Source organism: Leuciscus leuciscus (assembly GCF_965113295.1).
Source record: "Leuciscus leuciscus genome assembly, chromosome: 18".
NCBI lineage: Eukaryota > Metazoa > Chordata > Actinopteri > Cypriniformes > Leuciscidae > Leuciscus > Leuciscus leuciscus.
In genome coordinates this window covers 17,244,900-17,257,486 of record NC_138742.1, presented here as the reverse complement: position 1 = coordinate 17,257,486, position 12,587 = coordinate 17,244,900, and the positions used below count along the sequence as shown (strand labels likewise).

Sequence of the window (12,587 nt, the reverse complement as noted above, 5' to 3'; positions counted from 1 at the left end):
CACAATGCACCAGTTTCCACCATAAAACACGAGAATAACTCGATGCAAAAAGCTTCAAACACAACATCCACTTCTTATATCCCCCATAACGTCAAGTACATTTAATCCATAGCCTTTAGATAAAATAAATAAAAGCTTTTAATCAATTAATAAAAATTTCCGCATCCCTGTCGAAGGCGGAGTCTTCCCGGTTGAAAACGTGCCTTTTGCCATGCAATCTCATTATCGTGCCGCGTGATGCGCGTCTGACCAATCACAGCGCGAGAAGCGCGCTCGCTCTGACCGCTTCCTGATGCTCAACATTTAACAGTGCGCAGCTCCATCAGCCTTCTGCCTTCTCTGCTTTGCACCACGGTCAGCATTCGACTTCCCTTGCACTGGTTAGGCCAGATAAGGTAAGGTGAATTCAGGGCGTTTGTTGTGGCTTCTATATTTTAGCAGTTAAAAACATTTGTCATGATAATTAAGATGTGCCAAATCAGTGGTCGTGATGTTCGACCGAGTTATGCAATATTGAAGGTGATGCTGTCGTGCGGTGACGTCCTCTAGAATCTCAGTATTCAGTTACTGTTATCTAAATTTAACATTGCAACATTTATGTCACGCACATGTGAGTTATTTTTAAGAATAGATACAGCTGTGATCTAGGTTAAATGAAACAGGTTCATTCAAAATTATAAAAGGATATTTTATGTTTGAAAGAGTTCGTCTTAGGTTACAGCTGGTCTAACTTACCCGGTATTTTCACAGCAAACTAAAACGAGTCCCAGTTTGACATCGGATATCGGAAAGGCTTTTAAACGGGAGACATTGCTGTTATTTATTTTGTAGCTTTTAAACGTTGCAAATACATTTATATTAGACAATGAAATGTAGTGACATATCACCAAACCCATTTTAATGGTCATTACCATGTTTAAAGTCCTGAATTTGAAGCTAAATTGAATGTAATTCTCATTATCAGTCTTAAAATTGATAGCAACGCATTCTCGACCCACAGCAGTCAGGAGGCCTAGCACTTGTTACTGTCTGTCTCAGATAACCCAACCCACTGTGTTGTGGCCAGTGGGAAGTTTCCACAGACATTTAAGGCTACAGGATTTTCCATTGGTCCAAATGAAGTGGTTTTATATGTTAGCACACCATGTTGACTGGGCAGGAAATGGTGATGATGAGGAAATTAGTCTTGTGATATTCATGGGAAAGGGTTTTCTTGTGACATCCTGGTCTTACAATGAAAATATTGTTTTTTTGATGTATTAATGTTTGCCTACATGTAAAAGAAATCCTTTGTTTGAGGACACAACAGACTCAGAAAACGAATTATTTTAAAGAAGATCAAGTAATTAATTCATTTGATGGATAATTAGGCTAATGTCCCGGATTAATTGAAACCTTCAACGGCATCATGCTTGAGCTGATTCAAGTGTTACTTCATATTTCCAAATGTCCAGTACAGCTGCATTTTTAGGTGAACGGGTGCTGACAGCTGAAAGGCTCAGCTTTTCTTGGCTGGAGAGGGAGCTAGTCAACTGCATGTCATTAAGTTAGTTTATTCTCAAATCTTGCTGCCTGTTGCTTATGTTGACTGTCATAAAGGGGTGAATTACTCAGTTTGATTCTGTAAGTCCTCTGGTGACTGCATCAACTGAAACTCCAAATCATAAAAGGAGTTTATGATGATGGTGAAACGGTACCTTCTTCATATTTGACTCAAGTTGGAGTAGAGTAATAATTTCCTAGTGGGGAAATCACCATAGTTTATGCTGATGGTGAAACAGTACCTTCTTCATCTTTGACTCAATTTGGAGTACAGTAATAATTTCCTAGTGGGGAAATCACCATAAGGCCTTCAGTTGGATTAGTTTTGACCAAATGTGCAATATATAGAATAAACTAATTGTATTAAATATGAATACTATTTGTAATAAAAATAAAGTACTGTGAAGTGAACTTAGGCATCACAACATTAGTGCACATAATAAAAAAAAAGGATATTTATTTTGAGTTTTGCTAATTATTATATTAAATGTGTTAGTTATATTAAAAGTATTAGTGTTTTTAAAGTTTAAAATTTAAATGTAACCTAAATATAAAATGACTTGATATGGATATCGGTACCAATAGGGTACCGGCATATAGTGCATCTCCAGCCTTATTTGTATTATTTTGTGATTGTCTGATGATGTCCCTATCAGCTCCTAATGTTCTTAACATGTTATTTTCTTCTCAGAAACTACACCATGTCTATCCTGAAGATCCACGCCCGTGAAATCTTTGACTCCCGTGGAAACCCCACTGTGGAGGTTGATCTCTACACTAAGAAAGGTTTGTAATAATCAAATTGTCAAGCACTTTTAACATTTTCGAGCATTTTGCATTGTATTATTTACCACAAATAGTTTTTTAATACTCAAAAAATAATTAATTATATATATTATACATTGATCTGACCCTTCTTTCAGGACGTTTAATCCTCATCCATTTTGCAAGGTTGACATGCAAATATAAAACTGAGACCATTTCAGAGATAAAATGCATTGCCCACAAACTGTCTCTTCAACTGCTGTGCAGAACAGTCCATTACATGTCCAACATCAATACAAAGCGACAGTAATTGACATTGTATGCGATGTTATTGGGGCGTAGAGTCTGAATGCGGTGGTAGTTTCACATGGGTGAGCTTCTGAACGGCTCCCTGCCTATTCAGGCCCTCATTTTGGAGTCCAATAGCCCAGAGTCGACATATCAGGTGGTAGGTGGTTATAAATAGCCAAAGTAATACATACCACTTGGATTGCATTGCTACTGTATGGTGGTGCTTTGCACATGAACACAGGATTTCTTTTTAAAATAAATGAATTTATTTAGCATGGATGCATTAAATTGATGAAAAGTGACAGTAACTATATTTATATTTTAAATTGTAATAATATTTCACAATATTATTGATTTTACTGTAATTTCGATAAAATATATGCAGCCTTGGTGAGCATAAGAGACATTTAGACTTTGCCATTATTCTCATATTAATGTTTTGCTCATTCACAACAACATTCAAGTATATACATGATTTTAGATTGCTTTTTGTCTAGTGCCCTGCACTCTAGTCTAACACAAGGCGGTGTCTTGGCCTCTAACATATTATGCCCAGAGTTTTAATTATATTCAGTGACCATTTTGAAAGATTGAGGCTGGCAAGTGAGCAAATATGTAGAATGTCTCTCCTGCCAGATTGTATTGAAGAGAGAGAGGGAGTTGGCATACACTGCCAAGCTAGTATATACTTCACTGTGTAAGATGAAGGTGGTATTTTTTTAGGGACTAATGTGTAAAATGTATATTCATCCTTTGCCAATGTTCCTGTACTACTCTCTGTCCCAGATGAAGTGCAGACAACTCACCCAGATCTAATGTGTCTGTGTGTATTTGAGCGCAGCCTAATGAATGTGTTTTGATTAAACACTGTGAGGTCAGGCTGGAAAAATACAGCCTAAAGTATAGCTTAGAGTTGTTTTAATAGTGCACAATTTTTAAGAATTTGGCAAATCCTTTGATATGATAATGATTGGATCAGTGTATTAACACAGAAATGCTACAAAGATCAGAACTAGGCATTATTCTACTCAGTTTTCTTATTTTGTATGTTTGGGTACTCTACTGTTGCTTGGTGGAAATGATTGGTTGGGTACAAAATCGCTATGTAATAGTTGATTTTTTTTTTCTGGTTAAGCTTTAAATCCGTTTTCATCTGCATGCTCTGGCAGTCGACTCGTCTGCTCGCTCTGGCAAGCCGAGCTGATTGAATATGGATGTGCAGATTTGCCACACTTGGAGTTGAAATGTGCCATCATGAAGTGCACGTGTGCCAACCTCAACCTTTCTCTCAGTCGGTTACATCACAAGAGGAAACCCCCTCGACAACACTTCCTACATTGAGTTTAGTTGATAAAAAATAGGCTTGAGGCTTCATGTTTTTTATCAATTGTTTAATCAATCAATTAGTTTTGTTTTCCTTTAAAGATATTATGCACTATATATATTGATATGTAATCCGCTGGCGGTATGCAGAGATTCTATACATTGTGATTCAGCTTCTGCAGTGAGGAGGTGTGTCCTTCAATTCCTTATATGGTACCCTGATGGTACCTCAGTGTTTCTAGTAGGGAATTCTGGAAATGGGGCAGAGTTGTTTGTACATGTACATTGAATGAGGAAACCTGTGAATGGTTATATATATTTATTGTTCAACAGGCCTCTTCAGAGCTGCAGTGCCCAGCGGCGCATCTACTGGCATCTATGAAGCCCTTGAACTCCGCGACAATGACAAGACACGTTATCTGGGCAAAGGTTTGTATTTCAGATATTCAGTTTGTACATGTAGTATTTCAAAGCATCTCTATCCTTTACAGTATAAAAAAAAATGATTCAAGTTTTAATGTTTGAGGAGTTTTTGAACATTATTGCATTGTTATTGCATTGTATATTGTTAAGGGTTTTTGAAATGCATTAGATTAAAATATAAATAATGAAATATACACAAAACTATTCAGTAAGAATGAAATTAATATTCATTTAGCAAGGACACATTAAATTGATCGAAAGTGACAGTAAATACATTTATAATGTTACAAAAGATTTCCATTTCAAATAAATTCTGTTCTTTGAACTTTCTATTTATTAAAGAATCCAGAAAAATGTAAAACAGTTTCTGCAAAAATATTAAGCTGCACAACAGTTTTTGACATTAATAATAATAAATGTAAAAATCAGTGTGACTATAAAAATCTAATTTAATTCATCTATGTGAAACTCATTTTGTAAGATCATACAAATGTGCATAATATAATGTTTATTTCATATATCATAATAACCATCCAGTAAAAATCTGAATGAAATTCAGAATATACTTTTATTTATTTGTTTATTTTTTTTAAACATTAATTTCTTAATTTATGTGAAATATATAATTCCCTCACAGTTTTTTCATTGGTCTTTCCATCTGCACTACAGTTTTTTCCTCTTCTCTCATCCTCTGTTTCTTCTGCCGTCTTTTGTCCTCTGTCAGGGGTGAAAAGAGCTGTTAAATATGTAAATGAGTTCTTGGCCCCTGCTTTGTGTAATCAGGTAAATTAGCGTGTGTATTAACTGAAGTGAGGAACTTAACCCCTTTTGATATAGCACAGAAGCAGCATGAGCGTTTGGGTTTGCTTTGATGACTAACCACGGCAGGTATTTGTAGGTGATCACAGATGTTCTCATTGACAGTACAGCACTTACCTGCTCTGTGATCATCTAGTCATGTCTGCTCTGCATGTTCATCCACTCCTTAGCCTGGGTCAGTGATGGTCTGCTTGTGTCCCTGCAGGTGTCTCAAAAGCTGTTGAGCATATCAATAAATCAATTGCACCTGCTCTGGTTAGCCAGGTAGGAATATTTGTTCTTTGACTAACATGATAATGTGTACTGTTGTTGAGCTGTAATTATTCGTAATGTGCAAAACAAGTACTGTAAGATTATTTGAGAGAATTAGATAAGTTTGGGACCATTATTTGAAGTGGTAAGTGTCTTGTTGTGAACACTAACTAATGTTTGATAGAATATTAGAATTTAGTAATTTCTAAAGACAGTTATAAAGATAAAGCCCTCCCCCTAATCTCACAATGCTGTGAATGCCATAACTTTGCATTTGTTCTATGCTAAATTAAGTTTGTGTGGACATCATACTCCTTGTAGAATGATTATTGTCATTAATTAATCTCTTGTGCTTAAATAGAGCGTTTCAGTCTTGGAGCAGGAGAAGATCGATAAGCTGATGCTTGATATGGATGGCACAGAGAACAAGTGTAAGCATATTAATATGATTAATATGATTTTTTTTATCATTACAATTCCTTTAGTTGCCATAACAGAATGTATTTACGAAAATTATCACAGCTATTTTATAAAGACTCTGAAATATGCATCCATTATTTTAATGATTGTGCTCACTTGAATCCACAGCAAAGTTTGGTGCAAATGCCATCCTGGGCGTTTCCCTGGCTGTGTGCAAGGCTGGTGCTGCAGAGAAGGGCGTCCCCCTCTACCGCCACATCGCAGACCTCGCTGGCAACCCAGAAGTCATTCTCCCAGTCCCTGTACGTGCTCAGAAGAATAAACAGAATAATTATTAGTCTTTCCTGCTCTACATTACAATGTTTTGATATTTCCATCCACCTATTTTATGCAAATGTTGGGATATCACTTTTTTGTTAAGTAAACCTAAAATAATTTTTGTATTAATTAGTCATGTTTACATCAAGTTTATCAAAGCGTCTGTCTGCACACTCTAAACCACTAATAAAGGCCAATTTATACTTCTGCGTCGGGTTCGCGTAGAAGGTACGGCGTAGCATACGCATTGACGTGTACCATACGTCGTACCCTTCGCCGTACCCTGACGCGCACCTCCTCAAAAATGTAACTACGCGTCGCGGCGACGCGGACCGCAAGATCTGTGATTGGTCGGCTGGATAGCATCGCGTTTCCTCCTACGCATTTCCGGAATGATCTTCTGCACTCTGCACCGCCCGCCCGCCATTTTTAAATTCCGAAGATCAGTGAAGAGCCATGGAAACAGACCAAGTGACCGAGAGATTGCTTGAAGAAGTGCGGAAATACAGCCATCTGTATGACTCCTCCAGTCGCCATTGCTCGTAGAAACCTAAACTCAAAACAGCCGCGAGGAATGTAAACACAGTGGAACTGGAACATTAAAACCCACCCGCGCCAACTAGCGTTTCGGCGGTGTAACTGCAGAGCAACACAGACATTCGCAGAAGTATAAATGCTCACGACGGCGTCGCCTACGTGCGTACCCTACGACATACACTACGGCGTACACTCGACGCAGAAGTATAAATTGGCCTTAAGTTATCACTAACTATGTTTCCATCCATCTAATTTTGTGCGCATTTTGGGATATTGCATTAAAAAATGCTGGATGGAGATGCAAAAAAATGCATAAATTAAAAAAATGTGCATAAAAAACATGTGCTCAATTGATGGCGGATACATTTTTTTATCCGATAAGACGACATGTGCATAGCCTACGATGTAAACACATTTACCGAATAAATCCCTCGATGCGCAGCAAAAACCTTACGTGAATTGGCCTCAACAGTGGATGTGATTGAATAAATGGACTAACCAGCGGATAAGTTTTAGTGCACCGTAGTGGTTCAACGGATCACAAATCTCACAATTCGGATCATATTACGGTTTTTGAGTCACGGATCAGATCATTTTTCGGATCAGCAAGAATTGGGGGTGGGGGGCAAATGTAACTTTGTTTTCCATTTATTACTTCAAGCAACACATTAAGTACTTCAATACCACAGCAAAAACTACTAGCCTAACTAATAACTAAGAAAGTTCAAACATTATTAAAGGAAAGTGAACAGTCAGTGAAAAAATAAGAACAAATAATTTCAAGCCTAGATAAATACAATATAACAATGTTACAAATAAATTAATGTCTAACTGTAGTATTCAGGTGCAGAAATAGAATAATTAGGTCTAAATGTAAAATAACACTAGTGTTCACTGTATACATTTTATATAGATTAATGTCTGTTAAAGCTGTTTTGTTGTTTGATTAACATTAATGACATACACAGCAGCAGGTAGCCAATTTATAGGCTGCTGTCACTTTAAGAGCTAATGCACGAATCCAATATACTTGAGCTGGAATGGTTTAAAATTGCTTGAATGTGCGATGTGTTTTGTGCGATATTCCCATTTTGCGCATAAGTTGAATATGCAACTTTGGATGCTACTTTCAATTAAAGAGTCATAGTGGCTATAACTTCCATTTCTCTTTTGCACTATTTTGTCACGCTTTGTAACTTCTTTTTTTTTTAAACAAATTGGGGCTTTTTCCCAGTTCTGCATGGGTGGAAACATGGCTAAAATTCTATATTGCTTCAGTTGAAATACATTCAGCTTATGTCAGCCAAAATTGCTGAATTAGTGCATGCTTGATTGCTCAGGTCTGGAATAAATTTCCCATGTACCATAAACAATACTGAAGTATGCAAACTCTGGCACAATATAAATAGACTGTCTGTTTTCAAAGGCCTTCAACGTTATCAACGGCGGCTCCCACGCCGGCAACAAGCTGGCCATGCAGGAGTTCATGATCCTGCCCATTGGTGCCAGCAACTTCAAAGAAGCCATGCGCATTGGTGCTGAGGTCTATCACAATCTGAAGAATGTCATCAAGGAGAAGTACGGCAAAGATGCCACCAATGTGGGCGATGAAGGTGGCTTCGCCCCCAATATCCTTGAGAACAAAGAAGGTGAGATTCTGGAGTTTCATGAGGGAGTTTAGATCTAGAATGCCTTACATTTTTATGGAGCAGATTTTTAAGGATGTAAATGCTGCAGGACTATGAATTGATGTAAAATAGCCCATATTTTTACACAGAACAACACTATAAATATAAAACATATTCATGATAAAAAAAAAACTTGGGGAATTAAAGGCAACTATATTAGAAAATACATACATTTCAAATCAATTCATCCTGTTAGCCTCTGGCAAGCAAACTAGTACAGATATGTACTGATAAACAATATGGTATAATATAAACTGATTGTAGATGACACAGAGATAACTTGAGGAGTCAGAGATTACTGCTATCTTGATGATAGATAAGTGAGTTTACAAACATGACCATTTGAACAACAAAATCCTTGAGTTAGTGTGAATCATTACCTAAACTTATACTTCAAAACTTATTTCTTTCCATCAAAAAACTAATGTTTTTATTTTAAGATCTTGTGCATTGCTATAATTGAATTGAAACTAGTGAAGTTATGCAGCTGTGGCTCAGTCTCTGGGGAATTCTGGGAATGCTCATGACCTTTGTGCTGTCTGCGAATCAGTCATACCATCTGCCCATCTAAGAGAAAAATAATGTAGAGTTCTTCACATTTATCTGAATTACTTGCTCTTTGAATGTGTAAATATTTATCCTCTTCTTTACCAGTACTTTTTTTTTTATCTCAATGTTAATTTAGTTGTCTTAAAATATTAGTCAGGAATCCAAAAGTTGCTGTAGGTTAAAAGCTTATGTGTTATAAGCATAGCACCATGAAATATATCCTCGAGATGATAGATCCTCGAGTTTAAATAAAAGAACAAATCAGTGCCTGAACTCATCTTTTTGCTATAGAAATATTAATAATTTGTTATGAGTACTTAAAGTTGTAAATGGGCATTTGACGTGAAACACTTTTGGGAAGTTAACAGTCTGCAGTATGATGTGCTATACACATGTAGTTTTTATTACTGTATGAGAAACCCTAAACATAAACTTTGCTTTATACATTCATATAACATTTTAACCTAAAATTTTTCTTTTTAAGCTCTTGAACTGCTGAAGAATGCCATTAGCAAAGCCGGCTACACCGACAAGATTGTGATCGGCATGGATGTGGCCGCCTCTGAGTTCTACAAGGGTGGCAAGTACGACCTGGACTTCAAATCACCTGATGACCCCAGCCGTTATATCAGCCCTGACCAGCTGGCTGACCTCTACAGGAGCTTTGTTAAAGATTATCCTGGTCAGTTGCCCTGATCTTTAGTGATACTATGTGTGAGAGTGTGATACTCCACTGTAATCCTCAGATGGCCAGTGACAACTGCTTTGTGCAGACCTGAAGACAAGTTTTGTGATAAAATAGTATATAGATTAACATTAACAAATTTTAATATATAAAAAAATGTATTGTTAGTTAGGGATCTTTTGTTAACTTACGTTAAACCTTATGTAAAGTGTTACCAAAAACACACGTTTTACTTGCCTAAGTATGTTTACCCAAACACAAATTCCTCCCTCATGCATGTTGGGTATCTTTAGATCTTCTAAAAAAAGACCCAGGTCTTTGAAAAGATCCAGCAGTGAATGACATGAAGGGGTGTCTCGGCAGGGGTGATTTAACCCCCTTGAGACCAGTTCCCGGGATACAGCATTACCTGTAGTTGGTCTATATTCATTAAACAGTTGTATTGCAGGGTACATTCAAAAGTTTTTGGTCAGTAAGGTTTTATTACTTCTATTAAGAAATTAATACTTTTATTTAGATTAGAATAATCACATGAATAAATTACATTTTAAAATATATTACAAAAGAAATTGTGATAATATTTCACAATAATACTTTTTACTGTATTTTTGATGCAGCCTAAGCATAAGAGGTTTGTCACAATTTCAAAATTTCAGTAGTTACTTACCAGTATCATTTCATGATTCTTTATACCAGTTTTGCAAAACTGCAAAAATCCTTTATTTAAAAAGTTTAATAGAAATATAAATATTTACGTATTAAAAATAATGGCTTTAATTACTTTGAAAGCATATCTGAAATATTTTAAAGTAAACATTGCACAGATCTCTTTACTTGCATTTACACGGCAAGACCTAATAGAACCAATATTTTTAAATCTCAAAAAATTTAAATAAAAAATTCCTGCCTGTTTACATTTCCAAACAAATATGTAGATTGTGTGATTGATATATGCCAGGTGGTCACTTCAGCTCCAGCCCAAATCAATCAAGTCTCATCTTTGCTTTTCAGTGGTCTCCATTGAGGATCCATTTGACCAGGATGACTGGGAGGCCTGGAGCAACTTCACTGCCAGCACTAGCATCCAGGTGGTGGGTGATGACCTCACAGTGACCAACCCCAAGCGCATCGCCAAAGCTGTGTCTGATAAAGCCTGCAACTGCCTGCTGCTCAAAGTCAACCAGATCGGCTCAGTCACCGAGTCCCTTCAGGCGTGAGTGTTTCTAATATCTCACACGATGGTTGTGGATATTTTTTAATAGGAACTAACTCAAATTTAACTACATTTGATCTTGTATGTAATGTCTTTTGTTTCGGTTTTCCATTGTTTAGCTGTAAGATGGCCCAGTCTAATGGATGGGGTGTAATGGTCAGCCACCGTTCTGGAGAGACAGAGGACACCTTCATCGCTGACCTTGTGGTCGGACTCTGCACTGGCCAGGTACATGATTTGCCAAACACCCTCCTATCTATGGCCGGCAAATGTTGTGTATGGGATCAAAAAGTAAATTGTCTCATTTTCCCCTCAGATCAAGACTGGTGCTCCCTGCCGGTCTGAGCGCCTGGCCAAGTACAATCAGCTGCTGAGGTGAGCTTTTGCGTTTATGTATCATTATTGCACTCTTAAATGGCCTCTGATTGAATACTTGATTCTGATTGGTCAATCGCTGCATTATGCAGTAAAATATTTTTGCATAGTAAAATTTCCTACCTTTCAAAGATTTGGGGTCAGTAAGATTTTTTCAAATAAATTAATCCTTTTATTCAATTAAATTGATTGACAGTAAAGACATTTATAATGTTAAAAAATCATACTATTTAAAATAAAATGTTTTTTTTTTTAAATTGATCAAATAAATGCAACCTTGGTGAACAAGAGAATTCCTTCAAAAAGATTTTAAAAATGTTACCGTCCTCAAACTTTTTTCTCTTTTTGTGATTACTTTTTTCTGCATTGTTTTGTCTTATTAAAGCAACTATAATAAATAGCGTTAAGTCCCAGTCTGTACTTCTTAAGTTGTTTAAACTGAGTGAAATTCCAAGATTGATTCTGATAATGTATGACATCTGCAGGATTGAGGAGGAGCTTGGTGACAAGGCTCGTTTCGCTGGAAAGAACTTCAGGAAGCCCATCTGAAGCGGCGGCCCGTCACCGGTCTTAGTGTGCTCATCGTGCTTTACTCTCCTACACAAAACGCCACGTAAAGCCAGCTTCTGTAGAATGGAGACTAGATGGAAAAGCTGTATTCAAAGGTCCAGATCTGTAGTCTATGGCACAGTACACTGCTCTCCGTGACGACCCCTGCCCCCATCCATGCTTTGGTATCCAAATAGCATCAGTCCTTTAATTGTGTCTGTGTGTGAGAGATCTTTGTTTAGCTTCTTGTGAGTTGTTGTGATTCTGGTGCTCCTCTGAGTATTTTACGAAAGAGCTGAAGTTGTTCACTGTGCCGCAGTGTGCAGCACGAGTATGTGTATTGTGTTGCTTTTGAAAAGTGTTAGTTCTATATGTGTGGCATAACAAATAAATTATCCCTATTAAAAAGGAAGAGTGTGGGTGAAGTTTATATTTATTTATTAAATAATATAATTGTATTTTGTATATGTATATATAAAAAAATCTATATTATTATTAATTAGCAATATATATATATATATATCAAATTATTTACTTTAAAAAATGTTATGTGAGAATGTATATATAATATTTATTTTAATTATATAATATAATATAATACAATATAATTATAATATATAAATGCAAATTATAATATATTAAAGTATATACATTGTTATTTTCAATTATATATATATATATACACACGTGCACACACATATTAGTGCTTTCAAATCGATCTAACATAAAAGTTTGTTTTATGTAATATATGTGTGTATATATATATATATTATGTGTATATCTGTATATACACATACATATATATTATATATGCATATACACATACAAATATATATAT

At 36.2% G+C, this 12,587-nt stretch overlaps 1 protein-coding gene across 2 annotated transcripts; it reads left to right on the top strand.

The window, feature by feature from the left end:
- Positions 1–249: 249 nt before the first annotated feature.
- On the top strand, positions 250–12,161 carry eno1a (enolase 1a, (alpha)). Of its 2 annotated transcripts, none has more exons than XM_082144329.1 (12): positions 250–395; positions 2,234–2,328; positions 4,255–4,350; positions 5,369–5,427; positions 5,777–5,846; positions 6,004–6,137; positions 8,117–8,339; positions 9,412–9,609; positions 10,624–10,825; positions 10,945–11,053; positions 11,142–11,200; positions 11,686–12,161. In XM_082144329.1, exons 2-12 carry the CDS (start codon positions 2,244–2,246, stop codon positions 11,747–11,749), a joined length of 1,299 nt encoding a protein of 432 aa, XP_082000455.1. In that variant the 5' UTR covers positions 250–395; positions 2,234–2,243; the 3' UTR covers positions 11,750–12,161. The 2 variants fall into 2 exon arrangements, with proteins under 2 accessions (XP_082000455.1, XP_082000456.1); XM_082144330.1 differs by lacking the exon at positions 5,369–5,427 and adding an exon at positions 5,069–5,127.
- The last annotated feature ends 426 nt before the right edge of the window (positions 12,162–12,587 follow it).